General features: G+C 47.2%; 16 protein-coding genes across 16 annotated transcripts; 9 read left to right on the top strand and 7 right to left on the bottom strand.

The window, feature by feature from the left end:
• Positions 1–411: 411 nt before the first annotated feature.
• Positions 412–1,134, bottom strand: WSS1 (metalloendopeptidase WSS1; the record flags this gene model as incomplete). The annotated part of the gene is made up of 1 exon (XM_037283526.1): positions 412–1,134. The coding sequence occupies one exon, from the start codon at positions 1,132–1,134 to the stop codon at positions 412–414; it is 723 nt and encodes a 240-aa protein (XP_037139422.1).
• Positions 1,135–1,411: 277 nt separating this feature from the next.
• Positions 1,412–2,281, top strand: HG536_0D02710 (uncharacterized protein; the record flags this gene model as incomplete). The annotated part of the gene is made up of 1 exon (XM_037283527.1): positions 1,412–2,281. The coding sequence occupies one exon, from the start codon at positions 1,412–1,414 to the stop codon at positions 2,279–2,281; it is 870 nt and encodes a 289-aa protein (XP_037139423.1).
• Positions 2,282–2,363: 82 nt separating this feature from the next.
• Positions 2,364–2,735, bottom strand: HG536_0D02720 (endosulfine family protein; the record flags this gene model as incomplete). The annotated part of the gene is made up of 1 exon (XM_037283528.1): positions 2,364–2,735. One exon carries the CDS (start codon positions 2,733–2,735, stop codon positions 2,364–2,366), a length of 372 nt encoding a protein of 123 aa, XP_037139424.1.
• A 312-nt stretch (positions 2,736–3,047) lies between these two features.
• On the top strand, positions 3,048–4,349 carry ECM14 (putative metallocarboxypeptidase; the record flags this gene model as incomplete). The annotated part of the gene is made up of 1 exon (XM_037283529.1): positions 3,048–4,349. One exon carries the CDS (start codon positions 3,048–3,050, stop codon positions 4,347–4,349), a length of 1,302 nt encoding a protein of 433 aa, XP_037139425.1.
• A 3-nt stretch (positions 4,350–4,352) lies between these two features.
• On the bottom strand, positions 4,353–4,919 carry PGA1 (Pga1p; the record flags this gene model as incomplete). The annotated part of the gene is made up of 1 exon (XM_037283530.1): positions 4,353–4,919. One exon carries the CDS (start codon positions 4,917–4,919, stop codon positions 4,353–4,355), a length of 567 nt encoding a protein of 188 aa, XP_037139426.1.
• Positions 4,920–5,054: 135 nt separating this feature from the next.
• Positions 5,055–5,861, top strand: ASI2 (Asi2p; the record flags this gene model as incomplete). Its single annotated transcript, XM_037283531.1, has 1 exon — positions 5,055–5,861. The coding sequence occupies one exon, from the start codon at positions 5,055–5,057 to the stop codon at positions 5,859–5,861; it is 807 nt and encodes a 268-aa protein (XP_037139427.1).
• Positions 5,862–6,526: 665 nt separating this feature from the next.
• Positions 6,527–8,848, top strand: HG536_0D02760 (uncharacterized protein; the record flags this gene model as incomplete). Its single annotated transcript, XM_037283532.1, has 1 exon — positions 6,527–8,848. One exon carries the CDS (start codon positions 6,527–6,529, stop codon positions 8,846–8,848), a length of 2,322 nt encoding a protein of 773 aa, XP_037139428.1.
• A 154-nt stretch (positions 8,849–9,002) lies between these two features.
• Positions 9,003–9,107, bottom strand: MFA2 (mating pheromone a; the record flags this gene model as incomplete). The annotated part of the gene is made up of 1 exon (XM_037283533.1): positions 9,003–9,107. The coding sequence occupies one exon, from the start codon at positions 9,105–9,107 to the stop codon at positions 9,003–9,005; it is 105 nt and encodes a 34-aa protein (XP_037139429.1).
• A 644-nt stretch (positions 9,108–9,751) lies between these two features.
• HG536_0D02780 (uncharacterized protein) lies at positions 9,752–10,060 on the bottom strand (the record flags this gene model as incomplete). Its single annotated transcript, XM_037283534.1, has 1 exon — positions 9,752–10,060. The coding sequence occupies one exon, from the start codon at positions 10,058–10,060 to the stop codon at positions 9,752–9,754; it is 309 nt and encodes a 102-aa protein (XP_037139430.1).
• Positions 10,061–10,284: 224 nt separating this feature from the next.
• HG536_0D02790 (uncharacterized protein) lies at positions 10,285–12,147 on the top strand (the record flags this gene model as incomplete). Its single annotated transcript, XM_037283535.1, has 1 exon — positions 10,285–12,147. One exon carries the CDS (start codon positions 10,285–10,287, stop codon positions 12,145–12,147), a length of 1,863 nt encoding a protein of 620 aa, XP_037139431.1.
• Positions 12,148–12,316: 169 nt separating this feature from the next.
• On the top strand, positions 12,317–13,462 carry ARP1 (actin-related protein 1; the record flags this gene model as incomplete). The annotated part of the gene is made up of 1 exon (XM_037283536.1): positions 12,317–13,462. The coding sequence occupies one exon, from the start codon at positions 12,317–12,319 to the stop codon at positions 13,460–13,462; it is 1,146 nt and encodes a 381-aa protein (XP_037139432.1).
• Positions 13,463–13,482: 20 nt separating this feature from the next.
• FUR1 (uracil phosphoribosyltransferase) lies at positions 13,483–14,133 on the bottom strand (the record flags this gene model as incomplete). The annotated part of the gene is made up of 1 exon (XM_037283537.1): positions 13,483–14,133. The coding sequence occupies one exon, from the start codon at positions 14,131–14,133 to the stop codon at positions 13,483–13,485; it is 651 nt and encodes a 216-aa protein (XP_037139433.1).
• Positions 14,134–14,550: 417 nt separating this feature from the next.
• LSM7 (Sm-like protein LSM7) lies at positions 14,551–14,886 on the bottom strand (the record flags this gene model as incomplete). Its single annotated transcript, XM_037283538.1, has 1 exon — positions 14,551–14,886. The coding sequence occupies one exon, from the start codon at positions 14,884–14,886 to the stop codon at positions 14,551–14,553; it is 336 nt and encodes a 111-aa protein (XP_037139434.1).
• Positions 14,887–15,089: 203 nt separating this feature from the next.
• ALF1 (Alf1p) lies at positions 15,090–15,824 on the top strand (the record flags this gene model as incomplete). The annotated part of the gene is made up of 1 exon (XM_037283539.1): positions 15,090–15,824. One exon carries the CDS (start codon positions 15,090–15,092, stop codon positions 15,822–15,824), a length of 735 nt encoding a protein of 244 aa, XP_037139435.1.
• Positions 15,825–16,120: 296 nt separating this feature from the next.
• On the top strand, positions 16,121–16,504 carry PGA2 (Pga2p; the record flags this gene model as incomplete). The annotated part of the gene is made up of 1 exon (XM_037283540.1): positions 16,121–16,504. The coding sequence occupies one exon, from the start codon at positions 16,121–16,123 to the stop codon at positions 16,502–16,504; it is 384 nt and encodes a 127-aa protein (XP_037139436.1).
• A 367-nt stretch (positions 16,505–16,871) lies between these two features.
• On the top strand, positions 16,872–17,600 carry RPC31 (DNA-directed RNA polymerase III subunit C31; the record flags this gene model as incomplete). The annotated part of the gene is made up of 1 exon (XM_037283541.1): positions 16,872–17,600. The coding sequence occupies one exon, from the start codon at positions 16,872–16,874 to the stop codon at positions 17,598–17,600; it is 729 nt and encodes a 242-aa protein (XP_037139437.1).
• Between the last annotated feature and the right edge of the window lie 2 nt (positions 17,601–17,602).

Genomic DNA, 17,602 nt, shown 5'->3' on the forward strand with positions numbered 1-17,602 from the left:
CGGCTAAAGCGGCAAGTCAAATGATCTTTTGGTCTAGAGATCAGCATCAAGATCTTAGCTGCGAACGGGAATGGGTTCTTTGGTTTTTCTTTGTTTAATGGTTTGGATTAAAAATTTCACGTTTTTACTTTATTCATATTTGTAGCTAGACGATACCAATTAGTACATTTTGAATCGAGTTTAGCAGGAAGGGAGCATTTCCCACTGCTCATTGCCGTCAGCTAACAAGATGAAAATCCTGCCGTAAAAGTTTCTGCGCCTGATCAAGAAGAAAGCTACGGTCTCTCTGGAGCGCTTACTATCATGGACATTAAACATGGCATAATCACAAACACTCTTGTTTTATCAAGCCAGCCAGCAAAAAAATCCAAGATGCTTCTGCAATTCTTTCCGGTCCATTCAGAACCGACATCACGTTAGGTCTATAATTTCTATGGACTCATTCCCGTTTCTGATCGAGCAGCCATCACTCTCCTCTCCATCGATAGTGATAACCTCCAAATCTTCGTCGCTTGGCTGCTCGACTCTGCCCTGCTTGGCCTCGCCGCACCACCTACTGTCATCAGCCCTTCTTTGAGCAGCTAATGCTGCCATCTCTCTGGGAGTTCGGTCAGAGGGCCCGCCAGCGAGCGATCCCAGTCGTACGCCCCGAGACCTAATAACCTGACTGTTCTGCCTTCGATTCAGCTCAATTTCACGACGCTGAGAGCCTCCCAAGCGACGTCCCTGGCCCAGAAACGTGTCGTATAGCCCTCGCTGTTCGATAACCCACTGCCGCCCGGTCAACTCATCCAGCTTAGCATAAAACTTGTTATCGTGTGGGCCAAACACGTTGTGAGTGAGCTCATGCAACGCTGTGCCCATAATTGATTCTCGAGGAAGAAATTGGAACTCATCGCTAGGATTTCTCAATCGCAGCATGATCTTCATGCCCCTGTTCACGTTCATGCCAAGAAGCCTCCTATCCCGAGGGTAAAATTCCACTAACGATCCAACTTTGAACCCATTTTCCTTCATAATATAGGAAATACTATGTGCTATATGTTTAAGCAATTGTAGAGCGTCCTCTTTATTTGGCTTCTTCTGCAACACAGCTACCTTGGCTACATGTGGATTCTTGTGGTCGGTACTCATTACCACCCGCAGATGACGACCAGCAGCCCTCGACGGCCACTTGAAGAATCTGAACTGGTCCAAACAAGGCCTAGTAGCTGGTACTTATAGATGCTCTTGTTACCCTACATGGGGTCTTTCAGATCAAGCATTTAACGGTTTAACGGTCTTAAAGCTTCTTATCCTGAAGGTTCAGGGCATCAGTAAACGAAGCCCTTAGCTATATATTCGAGTCTGTTTCTGTTTCGTCTAAGCATCCCAGTTGTTCGGTAGCGGATCAGGAATTGATTGATTTAGAATGGCAAAGAAGTCGCACGGAGCTGCGAATGGTGGAAGGAAGCTGGGAGGGCTATCACGTTCGAGGTCTGACATTGGTGCCAAGAGCACTGAATCCATAAGCAACTTAACGAGGCCGCAGTTGTATTCTCTTTACGATGAAGACATCACTAAAAGTGAAGATACACAAGTCTACGAAGAGATAAAGCGCTCGAGGGGAGAAAGCCAGGACGACTCAGGCTTGTCACTGGAGCCAGGTTTGGGATTCTCTGCAGGTCCAGCGACAAGCGTGAGTTTAGAACCGAGAGTCAAGAAACAATGGTGGACGAAAATGGTGAATTTTGTGTTTGCAATGTTGCTGTTGTCCATCGCGGGCATTTCGTACCACGAACTGTCGAGACACTTGCACGACAACCATCTTCTGCATCCTGATTTTGCATCAAGACCGCTGTCTCTCGGGGTAGAGATCTCCAACGCTTTGACCGGAGGCCGAATCCCAGAGTGGGGAGCATACGCGTTGGAGGGAATTCTTTTTGGGCTGGCGATCCCGTTGATGGACTACATTTTCAAGACCGGACCCTCGCACAACTCGATCGGATCGATCATCAGGAGCGTCAACGCCATGCTTGGGGTCACTTTCGGGATCAGAAAGGTCGAGTGGTCTTCCTCGCTGCAAGCCGCAGGCGCCTGGGGTCTTCTGAACATCATACTGTGGCTGCTGTTTGACAGCACAAAGTCCATGTTCATCGGCTGCTCATCGCTTGGGCTATTGGCATGTGTCTCCTGCTACGGAGATGTGAGCGACAAATCGCAGTTCTTGTACTTTATGGATTTCTATTTCCTGGGCCTTCTGCTGTTCGGAAAGTTAGGTAGATACCTCTTCTCCCAATGACTGACACCGCCACCTACGTACTTATTGAATAAACGCTGACACAAGCCCATTGATATTAACTCTTACATAAGCATCTTTTCGTCTACTTGTTTGGAGACCTCGGAGGCGGACCGCTCGAAATGCTGCCTTGCCTCGATACAGAGTCGCCGCCGCTGCTACTCATCCGCCTCCGTATTATCGATTCTCTCAAGCCTCCAGGGTTCGTAACGGGCAGATTATTATTGCTTGTACCCTCAGACTGAATTACCCCGGCTTTGCGCAGAGCATAATCTCCACTATCAAAATACTTTCTTTCCTGCATCTTATGTTTAAATAAGTCCTTCTTCGACGGTAATCGACCATACATCTTGTAGAGCTTCAATTCTTGCGCTGTTAGCTTCGAAATATCGATGTTTTGCTCCTTTGCCGCTTTGGTCAAATCCACACTGCTGCTCGTGGGTGATATATCGCTCATAACCTCCTAATGATACCTTATCTCATGCTGATCAGTGCTTTGAAGCTCAAGTTATAGGTAGCTTGACCCTCTTATCTATGGCAATGCTTATTGGACTCTGTTACCCGGCCGCTGCAAACCCGCAATCCGGGGACCCTCAATAAGCTATCCATAATGAAGAACTCGCACAGGTCCGGAGGTTAGTGACGATTGTATGGTCCTATGTGTTGCTGAGATAGGCTGGTTTCTTTGACTTTGACCTGCGAATCAATTGGGTACCTTTGAGTTGGGTTCTGTTATCTTGTGAAGGCTATTGAGGCTGGTAAAATTTGAATGCTGAGGTTGGTACAAATTGCTGTATCTCTGCTGGTGGTAGCGGCTACTGTTGCTCAGTGTGAGGTCCAGAGCTATGCAGAGTACATGGTATGCCGGTTCAAGACCAGGGATCACAGACATGTCGTGGAGGATATAGTGAAACCTCTGACGAATGACTACGATATATGGGCACGCAACGAGGAGTTCATTGATATACGATTGCACAAGGGTGTAGGGCCCGTAGAGGGATGCGATATCATGATAGAGGATTTAGAGAGAGCTGTTAGGGAATCGTATGCTGAGGAGAAGGGAACTCGAGCAGAGAGCGATTCGGAAGTGCAGGTTTCGTTTGCAAACTTGGGATCCTCGGACTTTTTCTTCCACGAATTCAGAGATTTGGAGACGATATACTCGTGGCTTGATCTCTTGGAGCATAGTTTTCCTCATCTGGTGAAGGTCGAATGGGTCGGGGAGACCTTTGAAGGCAGATCTTTGAAGGCATTGCACATCTCGACTAACAATCCCGAGACGAATCCTGAAAAGAAGACGATTGTAATGACGGGCGGAATTCACGCCCGAGAATGGATAAGTATAAGCTCGGTCTGCTGGACCGTTTACCAGCTGCTTACCAAATACGGGATGTCGAAAAAAGAGACAAGATTCTTGGATCATCTAGACTTCCTCATAATTCCTGTGTTTAACCCGGACGGATATGCCTATACCTGGGAACACGATCGTCTGTGGCGGAAGAACCGTCAAGAGACGTTTGTGCCTAGCTGTCCGGGTATAGACATTGATCACTCCTTCGATTACCAGTGGACGGCCAACAACGAGTTCCCGTGCAGCGAAGAGTATAGCGGAGAGGAGCCATTCGAAGCAATCGAAGCATCCTCCTGGGCAGATTATTTGAACACTACTAAAGGTGAGTACAAAGTTTATGGCTTCTTGGACTTCCACTCTTACTCTCAGGAGATTCTTTATCCATATGCTTACTCGTGCGATGCGCTTCCTAGGGATCTGGAGAACTTGCTAGAGCTGTCCTATGGACTATCAAAGGCCATCCGAAATCGGTCTGGGAAATATTACAAAGTGAGCCCGGCTTGCAAAGACCGCGGTTCCGATTTGATGCCAGGCTTGGGATCTGGCTCCGCGCTTGATTTCATGTACCACCACAGAGCGCGGTGGGCTTTTCAATTAAAGCTGAGGGACACCGGTAACCACGGATTTCTCTTGCCATCAAAGTTCATACGACCAGTGGGCAAAGAAACTTATGCCGCGGTCAAATACTTTTGCTCCTTCATAGTGGACCCTGATCTATAAACTCTATCTTCTAATCATGCCGCATAGGTTGATCTTCTTGCTTAGGAAAGCCACAGAGGCCACGATGATGGCTATATATATTATCACCCCATAAAGGTCCACAGGTATTCCTAGCTTGCAGTTTATAACTGATACATTGATCGGCACTACTGTGCCAGCCTCCATCGGAGGATAAGAGTCATTTGTTACAGCGAATTGTATGAAAATACGGGCGCCTTCGCTGACAGTGCCTTCAAAACTGGTGGAGTGCGGTACAATGAACCAGTCCATCTCCCCAATCGAGATGGGATCCAATGCACTCCAACATATCTTGACCTGGTAGGTCTCGTCGACTTGTAAGTGCTGTAATTCGATAAATTCAAGCCTGCGCCGACCAATCTCCGCTTCATATGTTATCTTCGCATTATTGGAATGCTCCAGCGAGATCACTGTGGTGAATTGACCATCCTTTTGATCAGCAGGCCTGATCGGGAAGTCCTTTGGTACTTTTAGAAAGAAAGACTCTGTATTCCCCCAAACTAAAGAAGCCAACGACAGCAGTACCAACAGCTTACTTGCAAACCATCTCATCTTTATAATGTTTTGCAAATTCTCATCTCTTCTATCTGGCCAACCGGCATCTAAGGTGCAACTGGTGTCTTCAAATTAGCGGAGGCTCTTCAGGGAGCCATTGCGAAATAAACTCGATCACTAAAAGAACATAACATGGATCACTTTGGAAAGCCAGAAGCAGTTGAATCTATGGATGAGATGGATGACGACCTTTACCAGCAGTTTTTACAGGAGTCTCAAGCGTTAGAAAGGCTTCGGGAGCGACCAGCAGAAGATGTACAACACCAGGTGAGATCGAGCCTCAATGATCTGATGGAGGCGATTGAGAGAGAAGTACAACATAATAGAGGACAAGCAAATGCAGCCGATCACGGTAGTGCTGAAGATGCCGAACTCAATGCGGGCAGACGAGGACCATTGTTTGCACCCAGAAGAACATACCTACAGATCTTGATAAGAAACCTATTACTACTCGACTATTTTGTGGTACTACTGCTTTTCCCATTCTCGCTGTACAACATTTTAAGAAGCGGCTTTAGTTCAGTGACCTTCTCAGAGACCGATTTTGTCAAGGACATCCTACTGTATTTGCACTACGTGAACGACTTCGTCAGCGTCGGGGGTCCATACCGCTTGTTAGAAGCCAGAAATGATCTTTTAAGCAAGTTCCACAACATCATAGTCTACTATACATGGCCCGCAGTGCGGTCCCTCATCTCCAGATACGACTCCTCAAGTGAGATACGAACCACGGTGGTAGCGGTGTACCAGTCTCTCGTCAAGTCGTGGGCTATAGCGGTGTTCCTTATATATGGCATCGGTGGAACCGTTTATCTGACGATGGCGGGATTCTTCTTTTCCATTTGCCTGGTGATAACCCTAGTACGGAGATATAAGAATGTTCAGCGAATTGTGGCTGGAAGTCTGGAAAGCTCTGCAAACATCCCCGGAGTCCTCTAAGGATTGCAAACTCATGAGCAAGGTCGCAACCGAGTTCAAACTCGTTCGAGGGTACCACCAACCGAGACGAAATCCATTGCGGCTTTGGCAGCAAGAAGATCAGGCACGTCGCTCTGTGCGGCAGGAAGTTTCAGGACTGACGAAAGATTGGAAAGATCTGAACTCGTTGTCGCGGCAGGAACGGTACCTGGCACTCGGCTTGGAACTAACACAGAAACGCTACAGCATTGAACCGAACCTCGCACAAAGACATCAATACGCGGTCTACACGACGATTTAAGCAACTAAATAGCTACACCTACCGATGGCCCAGCTTTCACTATTGGCATGTGACCGTTGTTTACACATGTGACGTTCTCGGACCATCAGCAATTGGGTTAGGAGAGTTGGCTCCTTCTTAAAGTTTCATTCAAGTCAAGGACATTCATTTAATAAAGATTGCTTGGCATTTAATCCGTCCTAATCTGGTCGGTAAGGAGCCGTATTTTCTTTTGCACCAGTATTTGGAAATCTAGGGATTGCTGTTAAGTGATCCCCAAGGACCCGCATCTTTTAAAACCCGATCGACTTTGCCAAGCCTGCCTTTAAATCGACCTCTAGAGGGCTCAAAGGCTTCCAGTTAAGTTCACAAAGTGCTGCGAGGTGCTTTTAAATCCAAAGAGCCAATGTCTCTGCCAACATCGTATTTCAAGGTGAGCGACAATGGCCATCTAAGTGAAATTGATAGAATGAAATCGAGAGGCTCGAGCTCCTCAGTATCAATCGGTGAAGAATTGACAAGCTCAAGCAATAATAGCGAAACTATTGCTGATAATCAGCGCCAGCATCACCAACAGATGCGAAAGGGTGCGTTAAAAATGGAGAGAAGGCTGGAAGAGAATTCAAAGAAGAGCTCAACGGAAGTACCGAGATATCTAGATGACGGTAATGAGATTTTTCATTTTATAGATCCGTTGCCTGCTTCGCCGCCGACTTACTCTAGCTGCACTCCGAACAAAAGAATTAGATTCCCTCTTTACGATACCGTCGAAGGTTGCTCTCCAAGAGCTGTACCGCCGAAATACAAACCAGCTGTGGAGGCTCTTACAGTTATCTCCATGAAATCGGAATGGCAGTCACCTTATGAGCCTTCGCCATGCAAACAGTGGAGGAATTTCATCATGCAGGTCAATTCCACGCAACTCAACTTTTACCACATCGACGAGTCTTTAACGGCTGGTATCAAGCACTATTCTGGTGGTGACTCGAAGCTTGGGAGTAGTCATAGCCATCATTCTCACTTTCTTTCTCTGAAATCACGAAGCACATACCAATTCAACAAAGCGGATCAAGAGAGAATAACTTTTAACATCGACAAGAACAGGGAGAAGTACCTTTCAGACGATAAGATTGTCAAAACATACTCGCTACAATGTGCAAAGCTGGGAATCCCAACCGATTATACGAAGAAAACATTTGTTTTGCGTATGCGCTGCGAGTCGGAGCAATTTCTTTTAAACTTCTCGCATGTCGATGATATGATCATGTTTACCATGTATCTGCAAATGGGTATCTGTGTTTCCTTAGATTTGGATCTGAGAGAATATCCAAGTTATCGAGTGGTGCCTCGCAGAAGGAGACGTCCGCGGCCAAAAAAGAGGGACGGTTTATTCTCCTCCGACAGCCATGGCAAATCTAATAGCTATTCATTTCGTACAAGCAGCGGTACCTCGCTATCAGCACTAGAATTCTCCAGGACTTCAAATGAGGAACCCTCACCAACGAAAGCGAGGAACACCAGAAGTTTAAGCTCAGGGCTTTTGCAAATATACAACAAGTCACCGTCTTCTAGTCAACGTGCAGAGACCCGAACAAAGTCGGCGCCCTCCAGTAGGAAAAACTCCGTGGCGGAGGATTCAAGCGGTTCGCCAGGTCTGAAATCGAGATTAAGGGGATTGTTTAAGACAAGACGTAGCGCTTCAAATAGGAAAGTCACCGGGGAGATGTTTCATTCACCAGCAAGAGGTCTGAATAGCGTCCTGGAAGATGAAGAAGAAGATATCGCTGTTGCGAGAACCAAGTCTCTGCCACACAAAAATTTACCAAAATATTCGCCGTTGCTACAGAACCTTCGTGATCGCTCAATAAACAGGCAGCTCCCTCCTGGCATGAATCTTATGGAGAGCCATGCTTCCGCTTTTACAAATACCTTAGGCGATCCTGCACTCCCATTCACCCCAGAGGAGGAGGCTTTCTCTCCTGGGGCAGCATCTATAGATTCAATCCCAGTTCAAAGATACAATACGCACACTCAACGTGATTTGGACGAGTTCCAGAAAATCGTCCGCGAACATCGAGAAGCGGAAGTTCTCGGCAGCAATTCCACCGAGCATCTGGGCTGCCTAAGCGTTCCTCATGAAGATGAAGAGGATGAAGACGAGGATGAAGATGGAGATGATTATGACGAGAACGCAGGCCGCGATCCCGCTCCCACACCCGGCCCGGAGCCAGCAAGCTCTGTCTACGCTGACGAGGGAATTTTCCACGACAGTGACGACGATTACGTGTACACAGCAGAGAGGAGAAACGGCTACCGGAACCGTGCCTCGTCAACAACCAGTGCTCTGTCCAACACGCCGTATGGAAGCGATGAGGTTAAATGGAACCCACCGATCAAAGAAATGTCCCGCAGACGCTATATCAGAGACTCCCTTCGATGCATAAAACCGCTGTCCGAAAATCACAGATGGATTGGGAAAGTCGTTTTGCGGCCAACGAGGGCACCGCCTTTCGAGACGAACAACGTACCAATCATCGTAGGCGGTCCCAACTTTGATTCAGGCCGGTGCACTCCTACAAACGACTACTTTTATGGAGGAGTCGAGAACAAGCAAATCAAGAATCACTACCTAAAGGCATTCATCGCCGGGCCTTCGGGATTCCTCAAAGCCGGAACCAAGATGTTCAGCTGTGGCCACCACATTCGGACAGACGAGCTTGTAATATGAGCTTGTAATATAGCAAAAACACTTTTAAACGATACTTACATTACGCATAAAAGCTATACACTCGTCCAAAAACTTGATCTGAGCCAAAGTCATTAACACATTATTGAGAAAGTCACGTCACAGAACGAACTGGCCAAAAATAAGCTCAAAGGTATTACGCAATCACGCAAATTGGACTGCAACTTCCTCCAAACATGTAATTGTCCTTTTTTTCTTCAGAAGTGTCTTTCTTGGTAGCTTGGGTAGTAGTGGGTTGCATGGTTTATATTGTAGCGCGATGTTCGATGTTGCAGTGAGAAAGGAGAGCAATCGAAACACAGTCGATCACTGCAATTCCACCTTCCTTATATACCAAAGCCATAGATTACAACTCCGCAAGACCTGCCACAACCTATGTCCATGTAATTTAACCAAAAGAGTAATTTACAGGGCTTACAGGCATTAGTTGTGGTTCATCTGAGTGCCGAATCGGTACTAATTGATGTCTGAGATGATCTTCAGCCGTTTGTTGCAAATCGTCGATCCAATCTATTGTTTCAATCTCATTATGCAAATTGCCAGATCAAGGAGTTGTAATGGTTTATCAGATCACTCTGACAGTTCGAACCTCTAAACGTCTTGGCTAATAGATGTTGAGCCTCTTGTGAATTGAAACCAGTCTGATCATTGAATCGATCAATATGGGTACTTGATCTAATCGCTTGTCTCCGTTTCTTTGTAGGTTATTGCCTAATGTCGTTGGACGAAAATCAGTGTAGACTTCATCTCATGTGGGGTCCAAAATGGTGTTGAAGGTCTCTCCGTTTCATCAAAGGTTACTTCACACGCCGTCTGACATCAATTATGTGAGGTCTTTGTCCGAAGGACCTCTGCTAGAAGATATCGGTCTATTCTTGCATTGGTCTAGTAGAGAAAGGGCACGACACAGGCACAACAAACTAGCAGGAAGCAGACTAGTCTGGTGGTATCAATCGGATTTGCATCTTCCACGTCAAATACGGGATCTGAAATGATTTGGCTTGGACCATCTTGTGCTGTAAGAGCTTCTTGTTGGGCAAGCTTCGCTAGAGCCCTAAAATTCCTCTTGAACCATCTGAACGGGTACTCACAGACTAGGAAATGCCTTAAAATTAGATAGATGGCTAGTAGAAGCACACACGCTTGTACCGTCTGCCGTAGTGCCCTCTTGGGTGTCACAGCTTGAGCTTTCATCCAAGTCTCGTATTCTTGGTCCCTGAACCAATGCCACGAGCCAAGCAGAACTGAAGAAGCACGGATTCAACGGCAGCTCGATATGTCCTGAGTGCTCGGGCTCTTCCATTCACGATTTAGCGTGGTCTATAGTATTCGAAAGGACGAAATCTAAGATTCACTGAAGAAACTACTGAGGGCAAAAAGACCAAGCAGCAAGCTCTGATTTCTGGTGGTACTCTGTGATGAGCTCCGGCAAGAGATCGCTGAAGGAGATTCTCGATTCTGAGTATGTCGAGGACAGCGATGGCGGTGATGAACTGCAGCTGGATGAAGAAATGGCGGAGATGGAGGAGGACGTGAACAACCCTGAGTTGTGTAATGAATGTAGGGATATGGCCACTGGGGTGATTTGCAACGACTGTGAAGAAAACTTTTGTGTTGTTTGCTTCGAAATGCTCCACAGGGGAGGCAAGAGAAGAAGCCATGAGTACGTTAAGGTGGATGACGAGGCTGCCGATGGCAGCACTCCCAACAATAGCCGATCTGGGGTTCCTCCAGCTGAGAGTGAGGAAGAGCAGAGAAGGGAGTTTGATAGAAAGAATGGCACTCCAACAGGACAGCTTGATGCCGGGACCTCCGATCTTTCTTCGGGGACCCGAGGCACCGACTCAATTGACGACAAGCTGTTGGCTATCTTGAGGAAAAACGCTTTATTTATACCCATGAGGCTTACTTACGAGGAGAGACATCTTCTGCGATTGCTTGAGGCGGCTCTACAGGTCTCAGAGTATACTGATCGTGTGGATGTGCTATCGTACAAATCGAAGGCTAAAAGAATCGTGGAACAGTTAAAGGAAATTTGCTCTGTTCTATCGGGTCTGGTGATTGCCTCAAACATGAAGGTCGGCAAGAAACTGTTAGAGATGAAGAATTTTAGTGACAACGCTAAATGGTTCCAAGACGTCTTCGAGATCGGCAGGCGTTACAAGATCATGAATCCGGAAAGGATGAGAGACACATATGGGAAACTGTGCTACATGGTCATGGATTCCAGACTGCCTCAAATCGAGGATCATATGGAGTTTCACCTTTTCAAGCCGATAAAAACCGTTCATTCGTTTCTAGCTTCCAAAGGAGACGATTCAGAGAAGGCAAATAGAATCTTCGATGACAAACTTATTCTCGTTGCGACGTCAAGCATTTCCCCCACCGGTAAGACAAGGGTCCAAATTAATAGGCTCATCAAGCAGAAGGAGAATGCCATCGAAACCTTGGCGTCTAGATATAGCGGCAAGCATTGTTCCAAAGATGATATTCGCCAAGTCTTATATTCGATTGGAGATTACAACGCCTACCTCAGTATGAACAGACGCCCGATCATGAGGATGCTCGAGCGGCTGGAGCTATTCCGCCAGCCTGAAATCGCGAAGAAATACTCCATCGGAATCCAATTTGGCAGAAATGGTGCTCGTTTGACACACGACCACGACAGACAATGGCATTATGTTCAGCAATCCCTCACACTATGGTCAATCATACAGCGAGAAATGGTCCATCTATGGTATCTTGCTGATTCTGATCTGTTTGATGGATCTCAATACAGATTGGCATCCACCGGGCACGGTTTGAATCGTATAAAAGCGTCTCCTGCCATCTATAAAGAAATGCATAACATAATTTCGGAGTGCCGTTCCAAGACTAAGACGTGGGTCGGGTCTTCGGTAGTTCATTTAGGTGACGACGCTGTTCCCAATGCTCTTTTCTTCCTCGACAAGTACACTCAAGTTCCATCAATCCTCATTCCTTTCGACCACACTCTGATGAAGATAAGCCAGCTTGTCGAGAACGATGACTTACTACTGGATTACATCAAAAAAGAATACGGTTCTGTCGAGGATCTGAAACTGACGATTTTACAGGATGCGTTTGCCCATATGTTCGACGGATCCGGTGCCGACAACTTTTACATGAGCGGTTCGTGCATTGACGGCAGATTGACGTCTGCATGGAACCACTGTAACCAAATCGCCAAGAAGAAGTATTACAACATTTTCTTGCTCACTTCGTTCCAGGGCTTCAATGGCTCTGAGGGATTCTCCTCTTGAATCTACCACCATCAGATACATCAAAAGTTATATAGATGAGAAAGTCAGTGACTGTATCTATCTGATCTGTTTCACGTACTCAGAACTCATAGCATTATCAGTTCTCAAGGGTCCCGGATAAACAAAGTGTCCTTCCAGATCGAGAACACTTCAGTGGTAAGTAAGCTGAATGACGGATGCCATACAGTTATATAATCAGCCAGTGGTATTCGACAATGGTTCTGCGGTGATCAAAGCCGGCTTTTGCGGCGAAGAACGACCCAAATGCTTGGAATATTCGATGGTTGGCGATGCTACTCACACTAAAGCTACATCAGGAGGTTTGGCTCATGATACATATGTTGGAAATAAGGCACAGAACTTGAGAGGTCTTTTAAGGCTGCGATATGCAGTGGAACGTGGAGTAGTCTCCAGCTGGGACGATATGGAACTCATATGGTCGCATGTCTTGTATGATTCCCTGCAACTTGAGAATAGAAACGAACATCCTTTGCTAATGACTGAAGCACCGCTGAATCCGCATTCCAATAGGGAGAAGATCTATGAAGTTCTCTTCGAGAAGTTCAATTTTCCAGCAATTTGCGTTTCCTTGCCAGCGGTATTGTCTCTTTATGCCAGCGGCAGTACCACTGGATGCGTTCTTGACTGCGGCGATGGATACTGTAGCTCAGTTTCTATCTACAAAGGGTATACTCTCTCGTCGACTATTCGAAGAACCAACCTGGGCGGCAGAGACATCACAGAGCAGTTGCAATATCACATACGAAGTGAGTCGGGACCTTGGCTATTCTCCAGCAGTGAACGTGAGATGGTTCGCATAATGAAAGAGAAAGGCTGCTACATCTCGCCCGACCCTCGCAAGGAAGCAGAAGACTACCAATTTGGTAGTGATCAGTTGAGCAAAAAGTTCAAATTACCCGATGGCAAAGTACTGGCACTCAAGGAGAGCCAATTTAGGGCGCCAGAAATCCTTTTCCGACCAGACATCACAGGTATCGAAGAAGATGGACTACCTGAGATGGTCTTGCACAGCATCTCGAATGTAGATCTTGAGCTGCGGCCCGAGCTCCTGTCCAAAATCGTCCTCAGCGGGGGATCTACAATGTTTCCTGGATTCGGTCAGCGGATGCTGAAGGAGCTGCAAGGTTTGACTCACAAGAAGGCGAACATTAGACTGATAGCGCCTCCCGAAAGAAAATACTCCGCATGGATAGGCGGGTCTGTTTTGGCGAGCTTAACTACGTTCAACAGGATGCTGACGACTCAGTCCGACTGGCAGGATAATGGCTCAAAGATTCTTTTTGATTACCAATGACTATGTCTATCCTATGATCACTACAAACAGTAGTATCTGTCACCGAAGTCACCGAGACCGGGCCTTAGGTACCTGTTCTCATCTAGGCCTTGGTCGATGGCACCAGTGACGATCGTAACGTCTGGGAATGCCGCGTGGTATCTGTCCACGCCTTCCTTACTGCAGATCAAGTTCAGAAAGAAGATTCTCTCCGGCTTTACTCCCCTCTTGATCAGAACGTCCGTCGCCATGATCGCGCTGCCGCCGGTAGCCAGCATCGGATCCAACAGAAACACGTACCTGTTAGCTATGTCGCTGGGCAACTTCTCGAAAAACAGCTTTGGCTGAGCCGTCTCTTCATCTCTCTGAATCAAAATTTTGCCAATTCTGACCGATCTGCAGCAGTCCCGCAACCCTTGCTCCATCGACTCACCGGCTCTCACAATCGACACTCCGCAGATCTTCCCCAAGAAGCTACAACCTTCAAAATTCTCATTGGTGTCCGTTTCCACAACTGTTGGCTCAACGGGCAAATAATTCAAGCCTTCTTCCACCAGAAGTCTGATGATTCGGTCCGCATAAAAGATGAAATTGGGTCTCGTGGTGTTCTTATCTCTGATGATAGTGTAAAGCCCGAGCAATTGGTTCGTTTGTGGAAGCAAACGGACGTTTCTGAATGGTTCTGTGGACATCTAGGCTATGGTACTACGGTTGAAGTGGATCCAAGATGGGACCAATCCAGGCCTCTACCTCTTCCAAGCTTCTCATCGAGCATTGATCTTTTATGTGCTTGCAAAATTTTCAGCCGTTGCCGGAGAAATCCATTAGATCCGACGGACTTAGCTTCCTCCGGCGTGCCAGACCTCGAAGCATTTAATGCTTGAAAGCATATCGATACAGCTGGGCAGCCAGATGGCGACTGTACTCTGAATGCTGCGATAGGCGTTATCGACAAGTGGCCGCTGGAGTATGTGGAAACCCATCTATGCGACTTGCGATGTGAAAATCTTGAAAAATACTAAGAAAAATAAACGGTGAACGTACTGCGGTTTGCTAGTCCCCTACTTAGGTGCTCGAATAGCTCGAAATTCCTGCCTGCGTGTGTTCTATCAGTTACTTTCCTGGACGTAGATAACCTCGGATCCGTCGCATGGGCTGAGCGACAGCAGGACAGTGCCTCTGATGACAATCAGTCCCAGACTTCTCGTCTTATCTTTCAGAATAACAGACGAATCTTCGGGGTCGCGCATATACTCCAGAGTCTCGTCCAGCACCAGGTTCATCAGTTGATCGTAACCTTTCAGCACGCCTGTTACCAGCCTCCCGCCCATAAGCTTCACGCGGACCTTGGTATCTTTGTACTTGGCCAAGTCAAGGATTGCCTCCCTCTTGGGGCCCTCGAACTTGCGTCTTTGCTGCTGTGGTTGCTGTGTTTCCTGGGGCATGCGTTTACCGTCGCTCTTGGTCAGAATGTCGTGTTAGTACTAAGCAAGCTGGCTTCTTGGCTGTGCAGCATCTGTGACATACCATATCGGTGTAGTTCGTGGGCTCAAAGCTCAATGGATCGCTTCTAGTGGTAGCTTTCAGCTGCTTAAACAGTGTAGCTTGTTGGTCAATTTTTCACAATTCACTACTATGAAAAACCTCGATGAGCAGCTCGACGATGAAGGTGCTGGTAGAGTCTGAGCTTTGCTCGATTGCAAAGGATTTTCCCGCTGAGATCCGACTGGATACGCTATGTGATCGTATCTACCCGTTGACAGGAATTGAGCCGAGCCACATGAAGCTTATAGCCAAAGACCAGCAGGGAAACGTTTTGAGTACTGTCGATCCGTCAGCCCAGGACAATGAATACCAGGTGTTGAACGATACCCGAATAAGCCGTATTTTTGTCGATGATACTAGTGCAAATCCCATCTCAGACCGCTTGCAGCCGGGCGATGAGGATGTCGGCTTCAAGCTGTCGGAGGAGGACTATGCCCAGCGAGAGAACACGTTATTGGCCTGGAAAGTGCGCAATCAGATGGGCCGATTTGATCCGGCCTACAAGGAGCAGCTGGACAGGTCCCGGAGGCTTCAGCAGGAGAGACTGGAGACCTTAGAGATCGATCAGCGCTGTGCAGTAAGGAGCGAGGGCCGACCCGAGCGAAGAGGATGGCTGAGGTTCGTTGGGGTGGTGCCGGAAATCTCGCCGACCGATATCTGGTGCGGGGTGCAGTTTGACGAGCCGGTCGGGAAGAACGATGGCTCCATCAAAGGCACGGTCTACTTTGGGCCCGTCAGCGCGAAATATGGCGGCTTTGTGAAGCCTACAAGCGTCGAGACCGGCCCTCACTACAGTCCTCTAGAGTTAGACGGTGCTTCGAGCGAGGATGAAGTCTAGATGGTTATCCCAGGTGGAGGAACAGCAAGACTATAACCACCGCGCTCGCAAGACCAGCTCCCTGTGGAGCGAACATTGGACCATGGATTGCGAATTCTGGGCACATTTGCTACGACGGCAGATCGTCTTAAGTCGCATAGAGGCGTTTGTCTTACTGTGTTGTAAGTATCATAGTCATCATATAGTAACCGTTTTTCTATGTGCTTGATTAATCAAGCTGAGATGCTAAAAACTAACAACAACCAGGGCGCAAGAGCAGGGCAGAAACCAACCATTGAGCCGTCTATCCCATCGCAATGGAGCTAGTTGATAGAGTACGCAACAATTTTTACGACACTTTCGCCGACATGAGCTCAACGAAGGCCGTGAGGCTGGTCGTCATAGTCGGTGGCTACATCTTGATCAGAAACCTAGTCTCCAGAGAACTGGCCAAGAGGAAGCTGCAATCGCAGATCCGTAAGGATGAGAGAGAACTGAGCGACAACAAGGGCAAAGAATTGATCGACAACCCAGAAGCCGATGCCACAACGTCTAGTATCGAATACGGCTGGGGAAACAGGACCAGACAGAAGATCAAGAAGCAAGAAGACATGCTGGCAAAGATGGTGGAGCATGCCCAGATCGAAAAGGACCGGACTGAAGATGATCTTAGCGATATCCAAGACCTTCTGGAAGAATAGACACGGCAACAGCTCTTCGAAAGAGGGCGAAATATACAGATGATTGCATGTTCAAAGCGCTCCATTCGAATACGTACCATCGTTTATCGTGGTGTAGTTATAAGTAAGTCTCAAGTGAATGTCTAGCCGAAGGCAGGTTGCCAGCAAGCTTCAGACAGAAAAGACAGCTATGATTCAGCAATGGCTAGATGAATGGAATGGACCAGCCAACCGCCTGATTGAGCTGATCTGCAGCCTGAATCCTAAGCTCTTGTGCTAAGCTGAAATTTCAAACCGTAGATCATAAAAATTTCAAGCTCATCACATATAATCTTCATTAAATGCAAGCTCCATCAGCAGGGCAAAGATAGCGATTTAGGTATTTGAGATGAGTTTCCGTGGTGGTCGAGGAGGTGGCGGTGGTGGAAATAGCTTTTTGAAAAGTCTACCGTTTGGTCTTGATTACAGTGATGTTTCCACGTATGATACCACAGATATACCGAGTATTCCGCTGCCCGTTAACAATCCCATAAGTTCGAAAGATAGATCATTGGCTGTGAGATATATCAAGCTTGGGCAAGTCATAAGAGATGGACCTTTCTACACTGGGGCTATTACTCTGGCGACCGATGACACCAGCGGTGAAACCGACGGCAGGAAGGGCAAGAAGACTTTGATTGAAGAAGAGGGTCGAAAAGATGGAATTGAGCGCTATTCCGATAGATTCTTGAAGAAACGAAAGATAGGCGCATCGATCGATGACCACCCTTTCCATTTAGAGGTTTTCCCCAAGGAACTGTTCAGTGTCATGGGCATAAATAAGAAGAAACTGCTCAGTATATCGAAGTTTGACAACACAGATAATATCTTCACTGGCGGAGCGCAAGATGAAAACGCAGCCATGAACATGCTGGAGAAATTGAAAGCGCTTGCTGAAGATGAGGATGACGAAGCTGCGAAGGACGAAGAAGGTGGGAAGGAGGAGGAGGCCATCGACGAAGACTTTGAAGAAGACGAAGACGACGACGATGATTATAATGCTGAGAAATACTTCAACGATGGAGACGATGACGATTACGGCGGAGAGGAGGACTACGGTGACGAGCCCGCTTTCTGATT

This window comes from Torulaspora globosa, chromosome 4, assembly GCF_014133895.1.
Source record: "Torulaspora globosa chromosome 4, complete sequence".
Classification (NCBI taxonomy): domain Eukaryota; kingdom Fungi; phylum Ascomycota; class Saccharomycetes; order Saccharomycetales; family Saccharomycetaceae; genus Torulaspora; species Torulaspora globosa.